The sequence below is a fragment of the Micropterus salmoides genome, unplaced genomic scaffold (assembly GCF_014851395.1).
Source record: "Micropterus salmoides isolate LMB-PRFRI ecotype aquatic unplaced genomic scaffold, ASM1485139v1 Ms_hic_scaffold_13, whole genome shotgun sequence".
Taxonomy (NCBI): domain Eukaryota; kingdom Metazoa; phylum Chordata; class Actinopteri; order Centrarchiformes; family Centrarchidae; genus Micropterus; species Micropterus salmoides.
Window position 1 is genome coordinate 14,804,022 of NW_024040374.1, and position 26,507 is coordinate 14,830,528.

At 39.8% G+C, this 26,507-nt stretch overlaps 1 protein-coding gene across 4 annotated transcripts in view; it reads right to left on the minus strand.

Moving 5' to 3' along the window:
- opa1 (OPA1 mitochondrial dynamin like GTPase) overlaps nucleotides 1-25,531 on the minus strand; it is a 38,938-nt gene extending 13,407 nt beyond the window's left edge. The window contains exons 1-29 of one of the 4 annotated variants that reach the window (XM_038715689.1): nucleotides 25,326-25,531; nucleotides 24,080-24,404; nucleotides 23,836-23,932; nucleotides 23,524-23,631; nucleotides 22,529-22,582; nucleotides 20,475-20,557; nucleotides 18,575-18,730; nucleotides 16,742-16,795; nucleotides 16,327-16,431; nucleotides 16,047-16,133; nucleotides 15,562-15,675; nucleotides 15,316-15,396; nucleotides 15,129-15,203; nucleotides 14,954-15,025; nucleotides 13,706-13,805; nucleotides 13,382-13,512; nucleotides 12,809-12,881; nucleotides 12,483-12,555; nucleotides 12,283-12,398; nucleotides 11,236-11,300; nucleotides 11,004-11,080; nucleotides 9,603-9,768; nucleotides 8,996-9,148; nucleotides 8,637-8,745; nucleotides 7,993-8,072; nucleotides 7,664-7,804; nucleotides 7,370-7,486; nucleotides 7,164-7,257; nucleotides 6,644-6,754 (exon numbers count right to left, since the gene is read on the minus strand). In XM_038715689.1, the coding sequence (XP_038571617.1) occupies nucleotides 6,644-6,754; nucleotides 7,164-7,257; nucleotides 7,370-7,486; nucleotides 7,664-7,804; nucleotides 7,993-8,072; nucleotides 8,637-8,745; nucleotides 8,996-9,148; nucleotides 9,603-9,768; nucleotides 11,004-11,080; nucleotides 11,236-11,300; nucleotides 12,283-12,398; nucleotides 12,483-12,555; nucleotides 12,809-12,881; nucleotides 13,382-13,512; nucleotides 13,706-13,805; nucleotides 14,954-15,025; nucleotides 15,129-15,203; nucleotides 15,316-15,396; nucleotides 15,562-15,675; nucleotides 16,047-16,133; nucleotides 16,327-16,431; nucleotides 16,742-16,795; nucleotides 18,575-18,730; nucleotides 20,475-20,557; nucleotides 22,529-22,582; nucleotides 23,524-23,631; nucleotides 23,836-23,932; nucleotides 24,080-24,404; nucleotides 25,326-25,354 (3,046 nt within the window). In that variant the 5' untranslated portion in view covers nucleotides 25,355-25,531. The remainder of the gene's footprint in view (nucleotides 1-6,643; nucleotides 6,755-7,163; nucleotides 7,258-7,369; nucleotides 7,487-7,663; nucleotides 7,805-7,992; nucleotides 8,073-8,636; nucleotides 8,746-8,995; nucleotides 9,149-9,602; nucleotides 9,769-11,003; nucleotides 11,081-11,235; nucleotides 11,301-12,282; nucleotides 12,399-12,482; nucleotides 12,556-12,808; nucleotides 12,882-13,381; nucleotides 13,513-13,705; nucleotides 13,806-14,953; nucleotides 15,026-15,128; nucleotides 15,204-15,315; nucleotides 15,397-15,561; nucleotides 15,676-16,046; nucleotides 16,134-16,326; nucleotides 16,432-16,741; nucleotides 16,796-18,574; nucleotides 18,731-20,474; nucleotides 20,558-22,528; nucleotides 22,583-23,523; nucleotides 23,632-23,835; nucleotides 23,933-24,079; nucleotides 24,405-25,325) is intronic. The other 3 variants (XM_038715690.1, XM_038715691.1, XM_038715692.1) reach the window with 3 other exon arrangements.
- Nucleotides 25,532-26,507: the final 976 nt, after the last annotated feature.

Sequence of the window (26,507 nt, forward strand, 5' to 3'; positions counted from 1 at the left end):
TAGTAATTTTAGAAACACTGATAACGTACATTTTTCTCAAATCTGGCAATTCAGTATGTTTTCCAGTAACCACACACAAACACAATTTCTATGAGGGGCACTGAAGCAGCCGAGTGACATCCCAGTGGTCTCCTAAGAGGCCTAGGCTTGAACATTAGGCCTGGGCTTTGCTCCAGAGACGGCACTATGCCATACAGCTGGTCTGGCACACACTGACAAACGCACACATCTCTTTTACAATGTACATTGTACCACTCGTTAACGGTGCTTTCATGCCCTCACTCACTGACGCACACACCTGACCTGCATTTGTAACCTGAGCAAAGCCGAGCCTGCCTGCCAGTAGGGGCAAATAGAGCTTAACAACATAGTGCCCCTGGGAGCACATTTCTGCTTTTGTTAAGTGTGTTTATCCTTTCTCCCGCCTCCCATCTATCCCTCTTTTCCCTCCTCTCTTCCCTCCTTTTGCTATAGTAGAGGTTGACGGGTGAAGGTGGGGTCTCTGCTCTTGTTTCTCTTTTTTTCCCCCTCTCCCCCTCTGTCAAGGGAGAGAGGGACAGGATCAGTTGGACAGATTTTGACAGAGGTAGCGAAACAGTGACACAGAAATCCAGAGAGATGGAAAAGAAAGGTAGCTGGATCAAGTAGCCTGCGGTATTTGCTGGCTGATCTGTGAGGTCAGGCCATAGTTTGGGCCTGCGGCGATCTGTGCTGCTGTCTTTTAAAGGGTTGAAGAATGTAGTAGGGACAACAGCTGTGAGGAATGATGATTTCATAAGGGTTAGGGTGTATTCTGACCGATCCAAATAACTGATATGTTTAATCAGAGACATTAAAGCTAGCTATTGTGGTAACTGGTCATGCCATTGCATACCCAGTTGAGGTTTAAACCTGTAACAAGACTTTTAAAAGAGCACCACAAGTGAAAAAGTTTCTGTGGTGTTAATGTTGCGGTTCAAAAGACTTTTGAAGTCTCAAAAGCTTGCTTACTTTGTGCTTTGAGGCGTGTCACAGAGTCAGCCCATCAGCCATGCAGTTCAGCCTAGACTGATGGACCCACATACCCACGCCCACACACATGGGTCTAGGCAGAATTACACAGAAAGGTCTGTGCAAAGTGTCAGAAAGCTAATGACCCAGATCCTCCACTCACCCACTAACTCAACCTGACAGACTGACAAAGCTAAAACTCTGAAACATACATTTTCTGGGTAGGAGGAAGTGAGAACTGACATCAACATAAAATTAGGGAGAAGTGATTTAGACATGCTGAGAGGTATATTTGAAGAACAATGCAATATTGCATTCAAGTTAAAACCAAATGAGTGGGGTTAAAAATATGTTTTCAGGGAATTTTAATGCATCTACATGAGAGTAGACAGAGACAGAACAAAAATGAGGGGAGAGTGGCGTGGGGAATAACATGCAACAAATGACCCCAGCAAGACATGAACCAGGTACGTTGGTCAGGAACAATCAGAGCCTTAAACCCCTAGGACACCAGGCCACCCAGAGTGGTGTTAGGTTTTGCATTGCTAGACTTCTACATATTTTATTTCGCTAACACTTTTACATAATACAACCATTATACAATAAAAGGAATATTTTTTGATGTCCAAAACCTGAGCACTGGGACACTGACCCAAGTAACATCTAACTTTTGACTGCTTGTATTGATGCAGAACCTGAAGCCTTCTCTGTGGCACAAATAATAAGCCAGAACATTTGACCTTTGGAGGAATTTTGTCCACTTTACAAGTCACTTTGGCAATGATCAAGCGGTATTTCAGTTCTTAGCTGAAAGCTACTTAGCAGATAAGAAAGTGAAAACGATTGAAAAACTGAGATTTACTAGAGAGCAAAATTAACATCTTCCCATGAGCCTGTAAGAGGGCATGGTGTGCATGCACAGGTGTGTTTCTACCCTACAGATCCCATGATAGATTCCAACTACACTCCCACATCCATCACTGAGTGGAGTCTTTGGTGGTGGGAAGTGGGAATAGTCATGAGTGTTTAGGAAAGTTTGGGTTTGACTTGCCTTTTAGGATTTGCAAGGCCAGGCAGGTCTGGGCATTCCTGACAGTGTGTGGAATGGAGAGAGGACTGTGTGTGTGTGTGTTTTCTCTCCTCTCCCCTAGGCTGGTGTCACAGAAAACCTGACTTTACTGCAGAGGAAGGGAAAACAGTCCCATGTCCCCTTTTCTTTGAGTCTCTCCAACCAGTGTGTTTACACTGGTAGTTAGAGGGAAACAGTTATTATAGGAGTGTGTGTGTGTGTTTTCTCAGCGCGATAACCGAGTCTTGGTCAACCACACACACACAGTCTTGCGTCATTCATCTGTGGGACTTAACAACATGAGTCTCCTATCAGTAATCAGGAAGCTCATATGAAGAAGGGACAACAGGGAATGTGTGCACTTTTAAGAGTTTAAATAAATGTAGAACACTCTTACAGGGTTAATGTTTGAATGTTTGAGGCCCCAACAACACCCATCAATTAGATTCTGTAAATAAAAGCCAAGAATATCTGACAGCAGGAAGTAGACACCAGGATGAGATTTCTAAGGGCCAGAGGGCAAAACACTGACAACTGAATCAGTAAATAGAGTCAAAAATATGGCTAATATACATGTCATAAGAACAGGGTATCTTTTTAAGCTATTTTAATTTTATATGGAAATGGATTTGAGCTCAATTCAAAAGTGAAGTGACTATTAGTGATTGAGAATAGCCAATGAAAAGCCCTGAAAAAAAGTTCTAAGTTAAAGAAACCAGTCAGTCTTGACTTCAGCCAACTACAAAAATCATTTGAACATTCAAACTCATCATTGAGACAAGATTACTATAGCAAATTCCAATACAGGGAGACTTGTATTTGTTTTCTAGAATATGATGGCACAGTCGTTCTGCTTTGTTTCAAAATACTCACACTCATGAACAATTCTTTAAAACAAAGAAAACTGCAAAAACAACAATGAAAAACGGCTCGTTTCCCAATTACCATTAGTAAATAGGGAAACGAAAAACAAAACGTTTTTCGTTTTGATATTAAAAAACGGAAAATGAAAAACAATCTCGTTATCCGATTTTCTTTGATGTGTTTATAGATGGAAATCGGAAATTCAAATAAGAGTGTATAAATCTTTTTCCTCAATTTTGCATTGAGTTTTTTCGGTGACCCAGAAGCCATGGTAAGCAGTAAGCAGCTTGGGGTGCTGTAGCCTATATGCGCACATGACAGAACTGAAGAAGCCCCTTGGATGAGGGACAAATTGTCTTCCAGTATCTTCAACCAAGTCCAATTGTCCTTGACTTTAACCTTTGTTGGATAACTATGACCTCGGGGCGGCTGTGGCTCAGGAGGTTGAGCGGGTTGGCCGTTAATCGGAAGGTCGGCGGTTCAATCCCTGGCTCCCCCTGGTTTCGTGTCGAAGTGTCCTTGGGCAAGATACTGAACCCCGAATTGCCCCTGGCGGCTATTCCGCTAGTGTATGAGTGAGTGTGAATGTTAGTTTATCCGTTTTGTGACAATAGGGGTGGGTGAAATAGGGTGAAGCGTCTCCAGATTAAAAGAGATGCTGTGCGCATTTACGCACGAGGTCCAGCAGAATAACACAATGTTTAAATCTCCCGAACCGCCGACAGGATCAGTCAGAATCTAACATTAATGAATGTTCTGTGTTCTTCTCCACATCCAAAACGTCTCACACACAATCCAGGGTACACAGAGAAACTGTTTGGAATAAAGCAGCCATCCTCCTGATCAATCCTGAGCTCCATTAGTGCCTCTAAATTGTTTTGGAAGTAGAAATCTTTTTCTTCTGCCTCTGCCCTGTCAAGTTTAGAAGTACAGGTTTTTTTTTTTTCTACATAAAGGATATTTGCTGTGACATTATTGTGCCCATGGTAATGTTTAAAATGACTGACAGCAGCCTCTCTAATCATGAAAGTAAACTGTTAGACAAAACACTAATACATCAACACAATAAAGAAATCACCTGGAAAGTGATAAGGTAGAGATGGGATAAATCTGAGAAAATCATTAGTTGGGTAGAGTACGGGTGGATGATTTATGTGTACATGATTATTCAGATATTGTCAGAGCCGATCCGCACATCACACCAATATAGCTCCTATAATCGTGACAAAACAGTGCAAACAGCTGCTGACATCAAATTAGTAGGCTGCAATATCAACCAGAGCATTCAGCACTAACCTGTTTTATTTTAAGTTGTGGTTTAGTAACCATAGTGCCCATTATGCAGTCTGTAGCCTACATGTCATTTGCACACTGTGTGCCTCCCTGTCAATAAGGGGTGCTGCAACACCCTCCGCACCCCCTTTCCCGCTTGTAATTAAGTAATAGGCTATTTTCCACCGTGTTTCCACCTTGTGATGGCCTGAATTAAAACAACACACTAAGAATGCACATGTTGCAAACACACAGCGTTACCCTATTTACTAATGGTAATTGGGAAATGAGCTGTTTTTCGATGTTTTTTTCATTTCGAAACGAAAATCCGCCGGCCACAAAGTACACGGACCGGGAACAAACTGAATGATCAAACTCCATTGGCAATTGTTCCCTGAAAAAAAGTCATGTTGGTGCAGGTCAGATTGACTAACTTTTTACGTGTAATGTTTTTTGTAGCCAAAGAATATTTAAGAAAATTACACATTCATGAATGATATTTTAATTACCTCTAATTAGAGTGTTTAAAGCATTTCAATGTTCTTTTTGGTGTAAATGAGAGAACAATGTTGTGTGTGTTCAACATATACTTTGAGGCAGGTGTGTGTAAATTATGCTTTCCAGTGTGTGTGCCTTTCTGGTGACAGGAATTATGATTATGTGCGTGTGTCATACAGGGACTTCTGAAATGGCAGCAAACCTTGCATGCTGCTTTGTGAATACAGACTACAGACAGCAAGTGGAGTTTTGACCAAATAAGACCAAAGCTGGACTCAACCCTCATTGTACTAGCTGTTAAAAGGAGCCTTCAGTAAGCATACAGGTAAAAATTAGCAGATATGTAGGGCCCACCCCCAAAAGAATGTCTTTTAAAACTTACTGACAGTGCAGATACAGTGCATGTGCACAGCGTCACTGCACAAACACTACATACCTAAATTATTTTTAACCAATGTAAATAAGACAAATTCATGTACATTTACTGATTCTGAATCTATTATGCACATTCACACATAGGGAGGAGCACAAGTACACGTAAGTGCAATTGTGGGGAGGTTATAAAAGCAGGTGACCAGAGGGTTTCTGGCTTGAATCCTGTAACAGCAAAAATTTTAAATTTGGCAAGAAATTCTTATATATAACAAACTGTAAAAAACTGCTGCCAGGGGGAGCTAGCCAGCAGCCTGTGTGTCTCTCTCTCTGTGTCTCTCTCTGTGTGTCAACTCCCTGTGGATAAATGAAGATTTAGATATCCATGGAAACAGTAACACCAGACAATATGTATAAGTCTGGTCATGTCACTTGGTGGCACAGTCCGAGACATTAATAATAACTAACAACTAGAGAGGGGTAGTTATTGGTGCATCCATGTCAAAAACAAAGAAATCTTCTCTATCAGTCTCTGGTTACCATTAACGCCAAGCTCAAACTCAAACCAGAGCCATATTAGTGGTCTGACTCATCCTACCCATACACTCAACAAATGAGCACGCTAGGCATTCGTGATTTTGTGTGGTAGGGTTTGGTTCATGACCTTTGAAAACACAAGGATTCCAAATAATGATTTATTTTCCTTAAACTACTGTGCTACAATATTTTATGTCTGAAAAAAACCAACAACAAATAATTCCACTAGTCTATCTATTTGTGCCTAAACCCCTAACACTAAAATATATTTAACATAACTGTACATGCAACTAATAAATAGTGGTCCAGTCTCTCTCTGAAAGTGGGTGTCAATGATTTTAAGTGGTCTGATTTTGGAAGCATGCAGGAACACCTAAAGAGTCTAGAGCATTTTAGATTTACATTTTTTAAGTTGTTGAATAAGTAACAGTCACCATGCTCTGGTGCCTGTGCTTGAAGGAAGAAGAAAGAAAGAGAGGGAGAAAAAGCGAGCAAGTCTGGGCATGTTTATTAAGCGTGCTGGCACTGTGTGTGTGTGTGTGTGTGTGTGTGTGTGTGTGTGTGTGTGTGTGTGTGTGTGTGTGTGAGTGTGTGTGTGAGAGAGAGAGACACAAGCCTGCTGATTAAACACAGCACAATTTGCAAACACCAATTACAGACTCCAAATATATAGTAAAATCACATATTTGCATATATAAGGGATGTCACCACGAACAGGTATGTCAAGTATATGTGTAGTGTACATACTGTATGGATTTACACCTCCTGACACTAGTTTACATTGTGGCAGCACTACTGCTTATTATATGAAGAATTGCTACCAAGTGTCTGAGAGAAGAAGAACAGCACTACTGCCACCTACTGACAACTTAAAAGAGTTCCTATAAAGGAACCATTTACTAAATACAACATACCACAAGTTGATGTATAGAAGCCAGTGATTAACATGTCATTTTCACTTTGGCCTTCAAGTGCAAGCTTGTGTTTTTGTTTAACTTATTAAAAGTCATTTTTTCTGCAGCAAGTCTTTGTGTGTCTTACTGAGATCCTCGGCCAGCTGGACCCGGCGGCCAGTGATGAGCTGACTCTTCCTCTCCATGTCCTCACCGAAGTCATCCAGCACCTCCTTCACGTTTTTCTCCAACCGGCGCACTGAGAAGTAAAATGGAGAACAAACACACACACACATAAAGCATAGCAATCAATATTAAATGCACAACAATGCATCAGATTTTTTCTCTCCATGTTTCCATTGAACGGTATGATCAACACATTTCACAATCCTTAAAATGGTTGAGAGAAATCGTCTATTCCCACAATAAACATTTCATTATTGAATGCTTATCGATGATGGATAACTGGTTATGAATCAGCGCTGAACGATTTTGGAAAGATATGTAATTGCGATATGATTTGTGATAATAGGGGAATTATCATTTTTACATCATCATTCTCATTGAAAAACATATTACAAAAATTTTAGTGTGATTTTTGTGGGGATCAGTAACAAACAAAGATGTTTTCTTAAGTCTCTAGAATATGATGTGTCCCCAATCCTTACCCTCAGTATTGGTGAGCTGCTGTCGGAGAGTGTTGGCTGTGATGACAAGCATCCTCTGGATCCTCCAGAACAGTACCACGTCATTGCATTCCAACTGGAAAAAATTTAGGCACACAGCTTAGCTTTTCACACATTGACCTTTAAATGTAGCTGAAGATAAGGTGGACAAGAAAGGCAACTCAGGATTACTTGTCCTCTCTCCTTACCTCAGAGTCAACAAAGTGTCTCTGGTAGTAGTAGAAACCTCTCTTGCAGAGGTTACAGTGGCCCAGCGCATTTTGCAAGAAGTGTCTGCGATACAGCTGATGCCACGTGTCCTTGATCTGACCAGGGTAAGGAAGTCAGTACTTCAGCAGTTAATGAATATTATATGAAAGAGGGTGCTTATACTGTATACATGCTACAGCTGTTATGATTTGCATTGAAATCTTTTTATAACAATTACATATTTGTCCTCTCTCTTGTTCAGAAGCTTAGAGACACAGGTGTTTTGATCTCACCAGCACAGGGTCAACTTCAACCCCTCGTCCCTCCAGATTCTTCCTGACTGTGGTGACCTCATCATTGGCCAAGTAGGCTGTGTGGTCATCATGTAGCTTCAGCAGGCGCTCCAGCTCAGTCTTTGTTTCATTACGAATGTGCTAAAAAGGTCAAAGAAAATGAAGTGAGCACTGTCCTCATGGTGGCAAATGGATGTTTAGATGGCGATGATTATTTAATGCATTGTGCACGTCTATCAAGCTCTAAACTTTAAAGTCTCTGTGGTGCCTCTAAAAAAAAAAAAAAGTAGTTATACCCAGGAATTTGGGAAGACCCCTCAAACTCTGACCTGATCTGGTGTGCGATTTGTCCAGTTCATCCACCTCTGCTTCCAGTCTGGACCCACCATATCTCTGATTACTGACTCAGCTATAAGAGAGAACACCAAAAAAGAGAGACAAAGAGAAAAGACTGAATGGAATTTATGTTGGAGGATGTTACTTACAGCAGCAGCCATTTCTATTCCACAGTATTTCACACAAGAATGAGATCATATGTTATGAACATTCGTGGCGCCATATAAATAGAGCTCCAACTGTGGCAGTATAGCAGACTAGACAAGATGGCACTGAAGCATGACTCACAAGCGGCCCTCTCCCAAATATATGAATAATGGTGTTTCCCCAAAATGTGGCAAATGTGCCGGAACATTAAGAATTTCTTTTGTAATTTAAATGGATCGGAAATGGGGAGAAATTGTAAAAAAGAAAACAAGTGTGCGAGCCAGATGAAAAAAGCTTCCGTGTCTACTCACTGATGTGCAGTCTCTTTTTTTAAATCTGCATTTGTAAAAACAAGACAATATAATTAACTTGAACTGTGTACTTAGCCAACCGATCATCTATACAGGGCTTTGAAACATACGGTTAAGACTGGGAAGGGAGTCTAGTGCTTGGCATGTGACACTGTATGATCCTATCATGGCTAACATACTGTCTTTGAGGCGTGAATGCAGGGTTTCCTCCATGAACTGGATGGCGGCATCCCACTGTGGCTTGTCTGTGATGGAACGGTCTTCTAGGGCATTGTGCTGGATCACTCTCTGACACACACACACACACACACACACACACACACACACACGACAAGAAGAAAATCACATTAATGGGTTGAGCTGCAATGTAATAAATTAAGCAGTGTACCAGATGTGCCATTGCATCTATTGGTTTTTGCATCAATGTTACCAAGACTAGTTTCTTTATATTCATCACACATTATCATGGAATTGTGTTAAACTGTGTGTGCTCTCTCTATCCTTGCACCCAGGGTGAGTGGAGTTATTGAGTGTTTACCAGGCTGTCCATGGCCCTCTCATTCCACTTGTGCCTCTTAATGCTCTCGTCCTTCACAGCCTCCTTCAACTTGTCAAAAATGTCGTCCTGGTCTTTGCCTTTGTATTCAGCCATGAAGCGGGCAAACTCTTCCTGCAGTGTCTCCCAGGCAACCTAACGGGAGGCGAGGTAGAGTGGGGAAAGAGAAGAAACTTTCTACCATGAAAGGCCATTGCCTGATTGATTATGTCTGCAGTCTGTGGCAAAGTATTTGAACTAATTTAAGTACAGAACAATGAGTACATTGCAATGCTAAATAGGGCTGGCGATACGGCCAAAAATGCTATCACAAAAAAATATTTCATATCATTCGATATTGATAATTATCACAATAAATGTTTTTTCAGTACCTTTCCTCTACAAAAGAAATATCTTAATAGAAAAATGCTCATTCAATTGTGATTCAAATGAATGAAATCATACATTCATTGAACATATTGTTATTGAGGAAAATAATATTGCGATAATTATCATTATTGTTTTATTGTCCTATTGCTATATTTAGACATTTCCTCATACCAGATGGATTTCATGTAATAGATGTATAAAGACAGTCTGTCTGCGTTACCTCCAGGGCTTTGTATGGAAGCTGCTTGTCGGTCCACTGCTTGAGCTTGATGTCTACAGTGGTGTTAAAGGTACCCGAGTCCATTGTTTGGGCAGCAGGCAGGTAGATGTTCTCAATCACATGGGTGGAAACACGTTCCCACAGCTTCTTCTGCAAGATGGCCTCCCTGAGAGAGTAAAAGATAAGTCATGCCAACTTCCAGTAACTGGAGGGAAGAAGATATCTTTTGATTGGAACCTCTAGCAGTTGTTATTTTGGTGATCTGTGTTCTGACTTCCGGTTCCAAGCTGAAGGTCCTTCGACCATATGGTAGATGCATATAAAACATTTTTTATGATTCTGATGATTATTATTTTATTTAACTTAAGATTGATCTAACAAGCAAGAACGTTTGTAACAAAGTTGCATCCACCTCAGTGCTGTTATGTGACCCAGAAGGATAAGAAAACAATGAGTGAAGAGGAATTGTTCTTGGCTGAGCTGCTTTTACTTGTGTAGAGTCGGTGCTGCTGCAGTTGCACTTGACTGTGAATTCCAATACAGTCTGACCCTGTTAGTGGCTAATAGCCTCCACATTCTCACTCTCTCTCACCACAACAGTGTGGCAATGGAACAAAACCCTCCCCTAGTTCCCCTTGGACCAGACCAGTGCCTCTCTCATTTATCATAAACGCACACTCATATTTCATTAGGCTCCCCTTTTGTTCAGGCTAGCACTCCTCACTGTCAATAAGCGCTATCTCCAATAGTGCTGGCTGGCTGCTGGCGGGCTAACAGGGCCACCCCTGTTACCGTCCATGGGCCATTCATCAGAGTATTGATCCGGGAGAACTGATGGCACGCACACTGGGGATGGCCACAACACCATGCATACATCTCATTTAGCAAGGTTTTCCTCATTGGGGGTGAGGTATAACTATACATTCATGCACAGATAAACACACGCAGACATAAGCCTGCAGTTTGCTCTAAAAATAGCATTCCACTCTGGTTGAGTGCTGGACCAGTGCAGTCACAGGTAGACAATTTATTACTTTTCAGTGCTCAGAAGTTTGCACCTTAAGATCCGCGCTCTCCATAGGGTGGATAAAACACTAATACTAATACATCTTTACTCAAAAAAACATCCCGCACTATATATCCCGAATAGTTGAACAAGGGTTCACTAAAAGGTTAAACTACAGTTTAAAATGTTTGTGATGCTAATGGTATTTAATAAATGAACATGTCTGATCTAAAATTCAAAAATCTGATTGGACCTACATTTCTGTATTATTGACGATTTTTCTAATTCTTCTCAGTATTTTGTATATTTAAAATAAACATTAATAGCTTTGATTTTTTTTTTTTAAATAGTAACCAAAATAATGAGCCCTATATATTACATCATTATTAACTTACCAATGTTGCGGGGTCACTTGGCTCAAACTAATGACTTCATCCAAAATTTCATTTTTGGCCTTTTCAAAGAGTTCATTCTGCAAAAAGAAAAAAGAAAATCTGTAACATCTGTATCATCACTATACACCTCTTACTTTTATCTTGACACAAATCCTTTGTATTTCCATAAACAACTGTGAAACTGTGTTTTGTCTCTATTACAGAGCACTGTAACATTAAATTCATTTCTCACCCTGTCCAACTCTCTCAGGCGAGGGTAGTTGTTCTTCCATTCTGTCTCCAGGTTGAAGCGAGATGCTGGGATGAGGAGGAACAGTGATAGTTAATCTTTGATTTACATGAACAAAATCAAACTTTACATTTTACATTAATTAAATTATCATTGAACGATAACACCATAGAGCCTTGGTAGAAACTTTGCCTCTTAAAACGTCAAAATAAATGCGTCTTAATTGACGTCATGTGGCAAGTGCTCGTTCTCGTGGTTAGACGAAACTCATCTCTTGCATGTTTCTATTGCTCGATGTTACATCAAACAGTAATTCTTTATAATCAACAGGCATTGACCATACAGGGACAGGCCCCTCTTTGTTTTAACTTGGTATGATATAAAGGCAGCTTTCAGACTGCTAATGGTGCCTATCATTTAAAAAAAAGTAGGTGAGGACACACTTACTCTCTTAACTGGTCCCCTGGGAGGAGAGGGGAAGGGGCCAATCACACACTCTTTATCAAAAGTCTGAGTTTTAGTTCTCATATATGCACACGGAGACAGACACAGTGACAACTGAGACACATCAAGCCTACGGTCCCTTTGTGCCGCTCCCTATCCACAGCAGAGATTAGGCTAATTGCTGGTTTGTGGAGCCACGGTGGCGCCAAGCATGGAGGATCGAGGCCGGCTGTGTGTGATTTGATGGGATATGGATCGATACACCGCACAATGGGTCTATGGGAACTGCAGTCTCACGGCCATAAATCTCCTGTGCTGTTAGTAATGGGCTTGTGATTGTCTATAGACTAATTGCAGTGGGAAGGCAGGACTGTGGAAAGGTGTGGTGCCGAGGGCTGAGTAAGGCCAATACAGGGAGGTGGGAGAGTCAGAGGAAGAGGAGAAGTAGCACCTGTTCCCTGGACAGTTAATGGAAAGATATCCTACCATGTACTTACACTTTTAAAACATGCTTTGGATATAAACACTAAATGGCACAAATAATGAGGCATACGAGTCAGTCAACCCTCACTGGGACAGAGGTTAGTCCTGCTCGTGCAGTCATACCTTTGAAGACATCAGCCTGCTGCTCAACAGACTCCCTAACCATTTTCCAGAAGCAGTCGGAGACGGCCAGACTCAAGTTCTTTGTGGTCACCTGGTGGGCCTTCAGCATGCCGTCCCTTGTTACATACAAATATTCATAGTCAACTTTTGAAATTAATTAATTTAAAAGCATTAAAGTTTGTGAATCAGGTGTAACTTGCCTCAGTAATCTTGAGTTCTGGAAGAAGTCTTCCTCATAGTCTTTAATGGAGTCTATGCTTTCACCGGTGCTCCCTGCACACAAGTCGACAGCAGAAGTGTGAAAGAGTGAGTAAATGAAAACTCAGGTAATGGCGGATTTCATACAGAAATAATAGTACATTTCAGAATAAAATAGCATACTTCCAGGGAGTTTCCCTGGTTATCACAAGAGGTGTCAAGAAACCTGAATGAAGTTAAAGAATTAGGTAATGACCATGATCTGAGGTTCCTTGTTAAAGAATGTGAAATAAAATTCAACATGATGGATTACTCAGTAGTACGTTACCTTTCCCTGTCACTACAGCAAAGTAACCCAGAGCCTTCATAGGAAACAGTTTGCCTTCCACTATTTGCTGGATCTGAAAGAGAAAACGTAAAACAAAAAGGACTTATATTCTCACGCTAGTCCACTTAATAATAGTATAAGTTTCCCCAACACAGGTTCATTGAGGCACCATCAAGTTAAAATAAAAGTGCTGAGCTCCCTCTTGTGGAGAATCTGCATAGGGGCCAACTGTCCACAGGTTTAAGGAAATCTGTAAATGCAGCTGTTTTGTTCATTAACTTCAGCTTTAGGGTGGCTTTGCTCACTATTTATGCAATTTTGATGCCCTTCAACTAAGGATGATAATAATTAATTGATTTTACCACTTTCTTCTTTATGGCTCAAAAATATGTTGATTAACAATGCAAATCTCACTGTTGCAATGTTGTCCTTTTTGTGGCTCATCAATAAAGAGCATGTAGACAGATCAGTGCTGTCATCACCTTAACTGTGATAAAAATACATTAATAAATGCTTAGATGTTGTTAGTAACTTTTTGTGTATTGGATTTTTGGGACAGTTAAGCTGTCTTACTCTGCTCGGGCTGGCCAGGTTCTTCTCAGCCAAGTCCACCTTGGTCAGGACAAAGATGGTCCTCTTCCCCTGGGGATCCATTTGGCTAACCAAGTCTGTTACAATGCTCCGCTCTGCATCCACACTGCCATCTGGAGGGAGACAAGATCACAGGAGATATGATGATAGTGTATATATCAAAACAAGGAGAATGATAAGGACTATGAAAATTATGAAAGACTGATATTTGGTGTTTTTATGTAGAACACAACAATGGGACCGAAGTGGAAGTCCTCTGACAGACCAGATCCCTGCTCACTATGACATAGTATACTTGTGGCTCACCCTGAATACAGAGGATGATTGCATTAGGGTTCTGCATGTAGGCCTTGCTGATGCTGAAGATCGTTTCCTTAGTATCAGATGCCATGCCTGTAGTCACAGTCTTAAAAAGAGACACACATTAAAAAAAACCTTTAAAGAGAGTGTATTTGTATTACTGTATCTATGAAGACAAGTTTGGTCTCTTGGCTTTGATTTTACATGAGAGAAAACTGAACTTGTACGTTTTAGTAAATCTACATACGGAGCCATTACCTCAAACAGTGCAAGAAAAGTGTATTATCTTAACAGACATCCTATAAAGAATAATATGAAAACGTATGGCAATAATGAAAGTGTAAAATATCATAAAAAAGGATTATGTGTATACTAGGGATGAAACGATTACCGGTTTAACAGTAAACCATTGTAAATTTCCCGAATGTTATTATTACCGTACACATTTTAATTGACATGGGTTTGTTTGGGTCAATGACAACACAGCGGAAGACAACGCTACAGAGATTTTTCAGTCACTCTGAAGTCCGGTCGTATTTTAATTTTTATGAGAGCGCTGAGGGAAACTTGATTGAAGAAAATTACCTTAGAGTGAACGCAGGGTGAGTTAACTTTTAGCTTTGGTTTGTCTCTCTGACTTGCTAACAGCTTGTAAACTGAAGCTCTCAGTTTTAGCTGCTCCTGTAAAAACGCTACATGTTGTTCTGCTGCTGTGTACGTTGTGTGTCGGCAGAGTCTATTCGTTCACTGCACATAACACGTTACGCAGTTTAGTCAACCAACCAGCATATCTAGAAACGCTACAGACTCCTCTGTATTTATGTCAGTTTTTGGGCTCTTTACAGTTACTATCACTGTCTTCTAATGACTTATTTGTTTTCATGTAATTGTCCACGGGATCATTGTATTACTATGTAATATAAAATGTTAAATCTTGATAATGCACACTTAGATGATTTTCATATGTTTACAAAAGGTATTTGCTGTTATTTTATTTTTTTTATGAAAACAAAATGGCAATTTTATTTGTAGTTTTCAATATAAAACTTTTTGAAATGGTTTCAGTGTGTGTGTGTATCAGTACATTTTAATCTTTTTTGGCACATTTCTACAATACCGTGATAATTTTCATACCGTTTCATCCCTAGTGTATACTGTACATTACAAAAAGTATCCGGTACACAACCTATAATATAGTATATAAAGAAATGTGTAAATATTCCCACCCTTAATAATTTCTCAATGTATACTCACACTGATGACACCTGGTAAGTCAACAAGCACCATCCTCTGGATGCCGGGGCCTTTGACACTCAAGGATATCGTCTGACATGCAAAAAATAAACATCATTACTGTATGTAAAATTACAGAAGTAAATCAGCAACTAGCGGCTCTCTAACAAATCTGAATGGAAGTACTATGTCCAACCTCAGAGCTGACAGTCTGTCCCTCCTTCACACTCTTCCTCATCCTCAGCTCTATCTCATGCCTCAGAGCAGCCAGCTGCAAGACAGAGGGAGACACGCCAGATATAATATAATGGTGTAAAGAGGGAAGAAAATGTTACTGCTGACATTCATATTTGATGGATGGAGTGAATGACTTTGTGACTTACATCCTCTTCCTTGGTAAGGTCGAACTCTCTGCCACTGTCTTTAAACATGGCCACGTGGTGGGGCCCTTCGCTTAGTGTTACCTGCAGACAGTAAATGAGTTCAAGGGTACCGATAAATTACAATTACAGAAATCCATCCTGTTGCAATGCATTTTCCACTCCCAAAATTCATTGAATTCTTAATTGTCGATTCTGGCTGGCAATGGCTATAAAGGCTGTGCCATGAAAACAAAAAGCCCCACATACTTTGACAGGAGAGCGGGTCATCATCTCTCCTGAGCCCCTGGGGAAGATCCTGGCCTGGGCAATCATCTCCAGCACACTAGTCTTTCCAGCACTCTGATCCCCAACAACAACCACCTGAAACAGAAGAGGAGGAAATGGGTAAAGGGTTGGACAAAATACAGATAAATGGACAGAGGACAGAAGAGGAGAAGAGAAAGGACAGCTAAGCCCAATGGTGTAAGGACAAAGTAGAAAAAGAAACAGGATGTGTTAAGTTATTAGGGTCCAAGAAATATAACATTCAAGTTAATAGATTTTTATTTAAACTAAGATCCCAATTCTACCAAAAAGTAAAGCACATTACAAAACAATATTTTGGGTGGTCAAAAGGAAATCATTCTAACATATTCTGAACAGAGAGCCAACAGACAGATAAAGCCTTTCTTTGATAGAAATCTATTTCCCATGAACAATGAACAGTAGAACTGCATTTGACTGCTCCTTACCCTTGGTAAATGGTCCTGGGTGTTGTAGTTGGCATCGTAGTCAGACAAGATGTCCAGGACTTCAGAATACAAGTCAATAAGGGATTTCTACATGAGGGGACACAATAGTAATAGAGGTTAATATTATACAGGGTGACAGCAAGACATAAGACAGAATAACAACTAAACTAACAGCTAACAGACACTTGTAGCAACATGGTTATCGTACTGTAAAAATCTTCCCGCATCTATCAACCCTAGCTAGTGTGAATCATGTGTATGTCTTAAATGTGCAACCCACCTTCACTTTCCTTTGGTGAATCCCCTTGTCATCTTTTTGCAGCACCACTTTCCGTAACTCTTTATTCTCCTTCTCTAGTCTCTCCAGCATGCGCTGATATTTTAGCTATGGGATAAACAGTAGAGCCAGAACAATAAACAGCATCAGCAACACTTTACAGCTATAAGAAAAATATTTAAATTTGGTAGTGCAATTACAGGATTTACCAACTTTTTGAGCTGTATGAACAGTATAGTATAACTAACTATGCTTGCAGGTATAACAAAGATCTTCACTTTTTTGATCACTGTGAAACAAGACATACAGTATTTAAATATTGAAAGAGAAAAGCTCCAAAAGATTTGGATGACGTGCATGACATTAACACTCCTCTGTTCAAAGAAATTCAGTCTAGACTACACACAATCTACTGTACCTGCGTACGAAGCAGTTCTTCTTGAAGCTGGTCTACCTTCTCTTTGTCTGATGACTGAAGTAGAAAAAGCACAGCAACATAGTGAGTTAATGCTTCCTTTGTGTTTTAAAAATAAGTTTCCCGTCACTCTCACTGTGCAACTGCACAACCATGAACCAGCACAACGAAGGTTGATTACGTGCACACTGTATCACAGAGAGAATCCGCGTTGAGAGTTAACTCAAAGCATAAAGAGAGGAACAAAGATCCGATTTCAGGCAGACACTACTCATTCAGGTATTACTCAGCTTTGATCAGCAAGTTATTGGTTCACAAACAGGCACAAATCACAGAGTGAACCTGAAAAATACAGCTGAATATAATCACAAAATCATCATAGCTTGATTTTTCATGATTAGGCAAATCTTATTTGATTACATCTCTTATACACTTGCAACGTGTTGGGATGAGAGACAAGACAGAAAGCAGGAGACACAGCAGACATGAACAAATGGGATTATCAGAAGAAGAAAGGGAATTTAACAGACAGACACACTACTTTATCGAAAACTATTTCTACACAACATGGACAAGACGTGTGCTGACTAATAAGACTAATATAGGCATTATAAAACTGCCTATCAGATTAAGGCTTCTGCCTTGCTGTTGACTATGTAGTCAACTCTTAAATTTATACATAGCTGGGTCCATTCATGGTAGTTTAAAAAAGTGCAGCTCACACCATGCAGCGGGTTGCCACTCCACTCCATGCAGTGTTTCCGTACATGAATGGAGTGCTGCTGCTGATTATCCATCCATTTGCATGAGAGAGTAAGACTGAGCTAAGTCACCGTGCTTCTGGAACCAAGCTATAAAAAAAAATAAAAGGTCCATGCATGCCTTCTCCACAGCTGACCAGCAGAGTAAATCTTAGCACAGCCTGACATATGGGGTGATACATGGAGGCTACTGCTGCATATTGTAGGGGACAGACTAAAGTATTGAAAGGCCAATTTGTCTGCACTACAAATACAAAACAAGCTTGAAAGGATATTAAAAAAAATACTTTAAAACATGGCTTAAAGCAGAGGGTTAAACATAAACACCTGTAAAATGTAATGAAATCCACTGCAATAGCAATGCAATAAAGTTGTCTGGCCAGAGAAGAGTTGTTTAATTTACGGTGGTGTTTTAAGACTTCGCCATCTATGTGGTGTACAAAACAAACATAAAATTTCACGTGAATAACAAACATTGCATTTATTGCATGGCCACAGCACTGGGATGTATTATTGTGCTGAATTGTTTTACAGCTGTTCATGTTGTTGTGTCCTCCATCCATTGCATATTAGGGAGTAACAGAAAGCACTGCCACTAAAGTTTGGATCTTAAATTGTTTTATTAAAAGACTTATCTGAATACTCAAATCGCCAACTCTATGCTTACAAATTAAGTTAATTAAAAAGAGTAACTTAACATCTGAAAATCTAGTTTTTGCTGACAACCAGTGGTTTAACATCTCAACTTCCTGCAGTGAAGTTGAAGTGCACTCGGTCACAGAACTAAGAGCTTACAAGTCTACAATCTAACCACAACCAGCATGATGCTGTGATCAGAGGTGCAAAATACTTGGAACGTGTTACCAGAGTGGGCAGTGGAACGCTGCTTTTCAGCCTGGCGTTAAATTACAATTTTAATTAATACTTATTATTATTACTATAAATAATAATTATTTTGTCAAGGAGGTTGTTAGAAATGAAATTGTCCTACAATATAAATTCTGTTTCATCTCTGCAGCTGTGATCTTTTAGGAGGCGTTGCTGGGATAGGACGGATCTAAGTGGGGACCTTCACCTTGCGTTTCTGTTGAGGGGGGCTGGGGTTCGGAGGCGGACTGGGAGCAGGCTCTGGCGGTGGGGGGCGCGCACTATTGGCTGCTGCGGCCCGCCGGACCTCCTCCTCGTGCCGCTGGATCTGCTGCTGAATAAGAATGAGCTCGCCAAGCAGACCCTGCTGGGGTACGTCATAGTGAGAGACATGTAGGAGCAGCAACAAAGACAACAACCAGCCAATTGGCTGGTCAGCCATACAGGCAAATGCTGCACAGGGCGACAACAGAGGAAACATCGCCTGTGATGTCTCACTCACTGGCATCGGTGTTGTCCAGACTGGAGAATCATGATACAAGGTCTTTGGCTTTGGTAATAACATTTCCGCCATCATCAGTGCAATCAAACAAAGTCAGTCTCTCTCAAACACAAAGGGGAGATGCCAAACTTTGCCAGACTGAAGGCAGAGTAGGTGACTAATACAACAACCAGCACCTCTCCGCAAGTAGCAACAACAGTGACTCTTGTTCTCTTTCCTCACCATCATGCGTCACTGTGGATTAATGAGTGTACGTTCACCATGAATCAGACAACACTATAACTGATTTTGATACTTATCCTTAGCAGTAGAAAATACAGTGAAGGGTGGAAACTCAGGTTGTACTGTAAAGGTAAAATAATAACCCAGTTCAGAACGCCTAACACCTTAATGTGCTGCAACATAATGATGTTAGAGGGTTCTGAACATAATTGGTCCGATGAAGCTGAAGATGATGATGATTAAATAAGCAAAGCAAGCAGAGATATATTTCTCTCTCAGGGGTGAAGCACGAAGCATACTGTACAGCAAGTAAAATTTGCTTAGTTCAGGGGGTCCCCCACATGATATAATCATTTAAGTTTGTGCAGTTTATTTTTTGCTTCTTTCCGAACTGTGAAATTGCACCTACAGTACCTGTTGAATTTAATATGGTATGAAACATCAACTTGTAAGAGTTGTGTTGTGTTACATATGCTCATGTTGGAGACCATGATTGCAGACTAAAAGCAGAGCACAGGAGAAGAAAGCCAGAATCTTTTTTTAAAAATGCTCTTCTTAATATTCATTGAACTATCACGTGATGTTTTCATTGTTTAAACTTTCACTCAGTACAATGTTAAAAACACACAAAAACAGAAAAGGGATACTGACAATGGTCACTTTGTGGAAAAGAGCAAAACAAAAAAAATTAACAAGGAACAGAGAGAACAACAGAAATGAAACAAATGCGCATTCAAAGTGTTTGGCCAGAGACTGTGGTATATATATACGCTATGATTAGATTTCTGGAAAACAGTTGAGAAGCATGACAAGCAGTGAAGGCACTTTTGAAGCAATGATAAATATCTGTGTGCATACACTCTTATACTCAGAACGAGTGCAGTATACAGTATGTATATGGTAAAACATTAATGTAATACCATACTTAAGAGCAAGCAGCTCTGTAGTGAGACTTGCACCTAAGTTTGGACAACTAACCATATTTTTTGAAATCATGCTGTTACTGTATGACTGTCAGAAAATAGGAAGAACCATTTTCTTACCACAACATTACCATATGGCCTCAGAACCGTACTGTATACTAGGCTTGCAGTCAGTGTGAAACTTACAATTCACTAGTAGAAGGGACTGATTCAAAATCCACCCACAATATTGTATATTATACTTTCTATAATTAGTACCTCATTTAAGTGCAACTTTTAACAACTTCTGCTGCTGGGTCTTTGAAGTCTCCATGACGCCTTTTTTGCTTGAGTAGATTTTGATTCAATCCACTACAGCTCTTGCCACTGAGTGAAAGATAGCCAAGGTGCAGACAGGAGCCAAGTGCAAAAAAAAAAAAAAAAAACAAGCTTCGAAGTGTCAGCAGCTTTTATAAACTTGCCTTTTTGTATTGCTTGTCGCTGCCCTCCTGCGTGGACGCAGCAGAAGAATCTGTGGTTTTTAGCGGCGGATCGCCTGAGGTTTCTACCAGAGACACAACAACACAGATTACTTATGAAAGTTCATCTTTGACTATTGAGAGTGCTGAACATAAACAAGCTTAGAGAGACAACAATGTCCATAGAGAAAAAATGGCAGGTAACCATCATTTAAAGGATGCTGACGATTAGAAAAATAAACACCAGTGTGATAAAATTTCAAATGTTTGGAAAATTTGCACTGATAAATACATATATAACATGTATATATACAACATAAACATATGCATATATAAAATATACTATACCAGCCAAATTTAAGAGTTTTTCATTAATTTACCAAAAATTACCAACTGTTAAACTCACTTTTAACAATAGGAATAAATCACTGAATTGTTTAATATATTTTGTTTATAATTATTAAGAATTATTGATTTAAGTAAATTACTTGATTAGCAAGTATTTATTTTTTTTAAAGTAATATTTAAACATTGCAGGCAACATCAAACAATTAAGAGTAATTAGTTTCAGCAAGAGTAAAAAGTATCTTCAAAACATTTAGTGCGGCTGGAGTTCTTCAAGTACATTTAAAACTTCAGAAAACTGGTATTAGATTGTTTGATTTAGGCACAAGTTGTTTAATGAAATTTTGATTGGTGGACTTCTGCCAGGCATCATGGCTAGAAAAGCAGTTACTGTCGGGTGAATTTAAAAACACTGTGTCAATGACAAAGCAAAAAGAAACCCATTTCTCAACGCTGAAAAACAAAATCAATTGAAGAAGCAAGACTTTTTAAAACAATTTAAACATTCTACCGAATATTGAGTGAGCCACCTTGTCCAAACTTACATTTTGATATGAACTAACATGCTGTTATTGCCATGCACAAGCAAAGTATGCTTAGCCATATAAATGAGGCAAGTGTTTACAAAAGGCACAACACTTTAATGTCATGTGCATAGTCAAATATAACATCTAAGTACAATAAATATATAAATACAAAAACTTGAAACAGTCATGGAAAAAGTATTTTCCTTAAGCCATGTGAAGTAAAGGGAAAAGGAGCCAGGAACACTCCTTTGCTGAATTTATGAGGTGTGGTCCTGTCTGTGCTGGAGAGTCTGTATGACTTTCCATATACCACAGTACATGGCTTTAAAGCATTTTAGGTTATAGTGTTATTGTTATTCCTTATCTATTATTTGATCAATATTTGGCATAATTTAAGAAAACAAATATTTAGTGTACAGTACACATATGTTAACGTCTTGACATTTTAAAATGTCAGGGGATGTTCAATGTAAAATGTATTTTGTGTACATTTTCCAAACATTTGAAAGATTATTGAATGTTAGTGTAATTAAAAGGAAGAAGCCCATACAGGCCAGGGAGAGAGAGGGTGGAAGTCAAAGGAGGCAAAAAACCACACAGGTAGGACAAAGTATAGCAAAGGACAGTCAGGTTACAGAAAGTCAAAAGGGAAGAGGAAGACGTACTAAAAGGCGAACAAGCTGGATCTGCATTTAAGAGCTTTTCACACCAGGAAGGAAACATTTTAAATCATGGCAGGTAGTTGCCCCCATTTAATGCTTTTCTTTCACAGCACTTGAATATGAACTAAGGAATAGTGACCAAGATCTCTAATGATTTTGAAATAATTCAGAGAGAGGGAGAGAAACTTTGAGGCGTTTAATGATTCCAGTAAACAGGTGTCAGCCACAGGGATCTGATGTGGTAGTCCAAGATGAGGCCTTTTCACCATCCTAGTGGCAGGTCATACATTTCACTAAATACAGAACCTGCATTAACCATGAGCACTGCCATCGTTTGCAGCAGCACTGGTCTGTAACCTGGAAGCCAACATCCTGGAAAGATGCTCTGCTACCGCCTTAAGAGCCGAACCATGGCAAGCAGGAACCGACAAGAATACAAATATAGTGGCAAGGATGGTGGTCTAACAGCAGCAGAGAGAAAAGAGGGGAGTGGGCAGCGCTACTGAGTGCAGGGTTTACACACCTAACAATAGATGCAGACCAGAAGCTCCTTTGACTTCACTACCCAAACTCACACCTGTGAAGAATGTTGAGGAGGACAGGAGGGCAGGGGAGGAGGAGAAAAGGAAGAACAACACAAGGTAAAAATCAAAAAAGACAGAGGCAGAGGGATGGTGATCAAAGCAGGGACACAGCTAAATGATGTGTATTAAAATAAAGCAGTTGAAGTAGCCGATTAATGAGAAACAGTAATAAAAGATAAGCACACCCCAAACTGGGCCTGATCCTCAAGGAGCCCAAAATGTCATATTTTGTCATTACCAGCTAACCAAGAGGTTGCATTTTGTCTACTGGCTAGAAATGTGTATGCAGAATAAGATTTCTTTGTTAATGTTTTACTATGACATATGGCATGGCTATTGCTTTCCTTGATAAGGAGGTTTGAGTTTCACCCTAATTGTAGTTCAACGCTACAGTACAATGCTTTTGTGCGTTGTTAGGTAATGATTTTACATAAATAGCTAAAAGAATAGCCAAATTAACATAGAAATATTAAATTTGACAACAGTCTGCCCAGTACTACTCAGTTATGTGCACCAGGTCCCATGTGAATAAATGACCGTTTACAACACATGCATTTTAGCACTATTGATCTAAAATACATTGGTTAAGTGTTATATGGTGTACAGGAGGGCTCTTTGTAGAATCATTTAAGAACCACAACCTTAAATAGGGGGTGATGCAGAAAAAGCAGCAATTTAGAGCATGAAGCAGGATACTTCCTCATATTATTTCACATCTCTGAGTCTATGTTATCTCATTCTGCTGAGGTCACTTTCAGGTAGGATAAATCACAAGGGCCGTACTTTAGGCATGGTATACTGTGGAGCACAAGTGAACCATTTTATATTGTATTATATAAAAGCAGAGACAGGTTTGCTTGGGTACAATTACAGTTATCTTCATTTAAAACTTGAACACTGACAATAAGACATCGTTTAGGTTTCATTGACTTACCGGAGGACAGGAGGCTTTTGAGGAAAGTGAAGTTCTCTCCTATCTTGTCTAGGTCAGGTAGTAGTTTGGTTATTTCCTCTATCTCTGGCAGAGCTCTGGCTAGTTTATCTGTGGACACAAGAGCTAATATGTCAAGTGGAGAAGATAGAAAGGACGGGAGACTTATCTCATAATTGTGCAGCCATGTTTTAACTAAGATAAGTATAATTTTTTCCTGTTTGATTTACTAAAATCAGATATTCTTTACAAAGAAGACCAAACCAGGTATTAGCACATTCATTTAAATCATGACATTAAAACGAAAACACTTACCGAAATCAATATGTTCACTCAGTTCCCAGACAAAATCAGGAATGACCCAGTTGTATTCACTAAAATCAGGTAGCATGTCCTTCCACTCATCATAGGTCTAGGGATAAAATGACAAATTGATTGTTATCTTTACATGAATAAAAGCTTTTCCTCTACTGTTTCCAATAAGCAAGTTGTGCCAACACAACGCAGAAAAAGGTAGAGAATAGTTCAGAAACCCAGAGTGGAGAGACTCAATACCAACCTTTTTAGCTGTGTACCCTCCTCCCACTGCCGAGCCCAGCAGAATGTATCGGAGCCTCAGCAGCCGGGCAGCGAGGCGGGCCACCCAGAAGTTGCGCTGCTGCTGGTGGCCACGGCCCCCTGACCCTGGGGGAGGCTTGGGAGGCCGCATGGGCAACCGTGACATGGAGGTGAAATAGCGGGCTGCCGTGCGATGAGGGGGACGCTGGGGGTTGGTGTTCCCAGAGTAGCGGTGGTGAATGGCACGGGAGAGAGGGTGCAGCTTCTGCAGCGGTACCCGAAATCTCACGCCCATGTTGGTGGAGACCAGGTTTCTGCAGGCCATGCTGAGTCAACAGAAAAATTGGACAATAAATTAGACAAGCTCCCCTTCCTGGATATATAATCTGTGGCAGCTTCTAGTAATCCCGCCAATATCCCTGATGATGCAGGTGAGCAACACTGAATAACATTTTTGTCTCAGATAAATCCTTTGAAACAAGGAAATCTAGGATTAGTAATATCAGTGGGTTGCGGTAACAATAACAGCAGTAGTACATTTAAAGTAAAAACTAAAATGTCTTCACTTCCAGCCTGTGGCTCTGTCATCAGCTGGTGGAGTTGCAATAGCGGATTGAACCAGATGCAGGGAGTAGCAGCTTATAAGTGTAACGTTAATAGAATACTGTACTGTAGCTAGATTACTGCAGCTAGTGTAGAAATCTGTCATGCTATGACATGTTATCGATTTTGTAATGGCCCTTTCAAGGTGTAACGCGCAAAACGTTGCAACATGCAGGCAAAGAGAAGTTATGGTAAGTTACATATTAAGGTACCGTTAACTTACAAGGATACCTGTCAGCATCAGTCATTCAAATACATTATATAAGAAAATCCATATGTTTAGGGTCCATTATAATCATATACTTACAATATTAGAGAATAAAAGGCTACGTCAAATCAAAACCACATCCCCCGGGTTAGCTTGCTAAATTAGCTGGCTAATGTAACGTCAAAATAAAAAAACAGCAGCACAGTCCGGTTGGCAGCAGCTTTCAACATAAGTCGGAGACAGTTTGTGAAGAGATCTTATGCAACTACTTAGCTATAATGTATATTTTTAAATAGGGTCTTTTTACGACGGACATTTACACGAAAGAGGTAGCTAGCTTCGCTGTCCTCAGCTGTCAAAATGACCAGCTATGTGCTTTCCTTACACCAACTAACGTTAGCTTCTGTTACCGTTACCTTCCAATATGGGAACTTACCAGGTAGCTTTACTCCCGACACGCAACATGGTGCTGTTATCAACAGCGGGAAAACGCAAATCTCTTTCAAATTCACTCTTTAGGCAAGATTTAATTCATCTTTCCAAAAGGTACACATTTGCTTGCCTGTTATAGCAGCTAACTAGCTATCTCGTTAGCTAACAAGGACACAGCTAGAATGACAGTCCACTTCCTGTGAACCGTGCTACCTTCAAATCCACACGGGCAGAAAACGCACCAGTGAATTACTTCCTATGCATCCACAACTGCGTCGTGTCATCCATACGGACGTTTCATCACACACTTGCCCCGGTTTGTGCCTCTGAAGCTTTTAACACCCAAAGGGTTACCTTCAGTACAATACTATACCATTGTTGTGTAGTCCTGTAAAATGTGTTGGAGGATGCAGGGGCTCTAACGTTAAATTATGTATCTATGGAACGGCACTTAATCACAATCGGCTTTAATGTGTACACATACTAGGAATTTGACTTTGGATTGTACGTTGCTCTCGATATACATACACGGAACAAGCACAAACAAAGTGTAAACGAAAGGCTCAGCAAGGATCAGACGCATACACTATAAACAAAAACGACAACATATGTAAGCAGCGAGACAGCAAAACAATAGTGAAGTGAGAGAATAGTAGAAAGGATGCTGGAATAAATATGTATGTGCAAGGATGTGAACTTAATTAATTTGGACCAGACATATTTTGTAATGCCAGCAGATGATAATAAAATAACCATATTTATAAACATGAATGCCTTCATAGGACAAAGGAACAAAGTGCTTGCTACAGTGCACAAAGTGAAAATTCTTTCATCCCTGCTTTAAGTTTCTAACACCAGCAACCTGTCAGTTGGGATATTTAAATGGCCAATGCTGATAACATGATTGATAAAGATGTCATTTGAATGAACAGGTGCAGCATAGATTAGTTAGGGACAATGTGCAGTTGAGAATAAAATGATGACTGGCAAGATGGCCATCCAATTATATGATGAAGATATGTTAAGACATGTCTACAGTTAGTTGCGTGACCTTAGCTGAACTATATATATATATATATATATCTATATATAACTATATATATATCTATATATATATCTATATAACTATATATATAACTATATATATCTATATATAACTATATATATATCACTATATATATATATC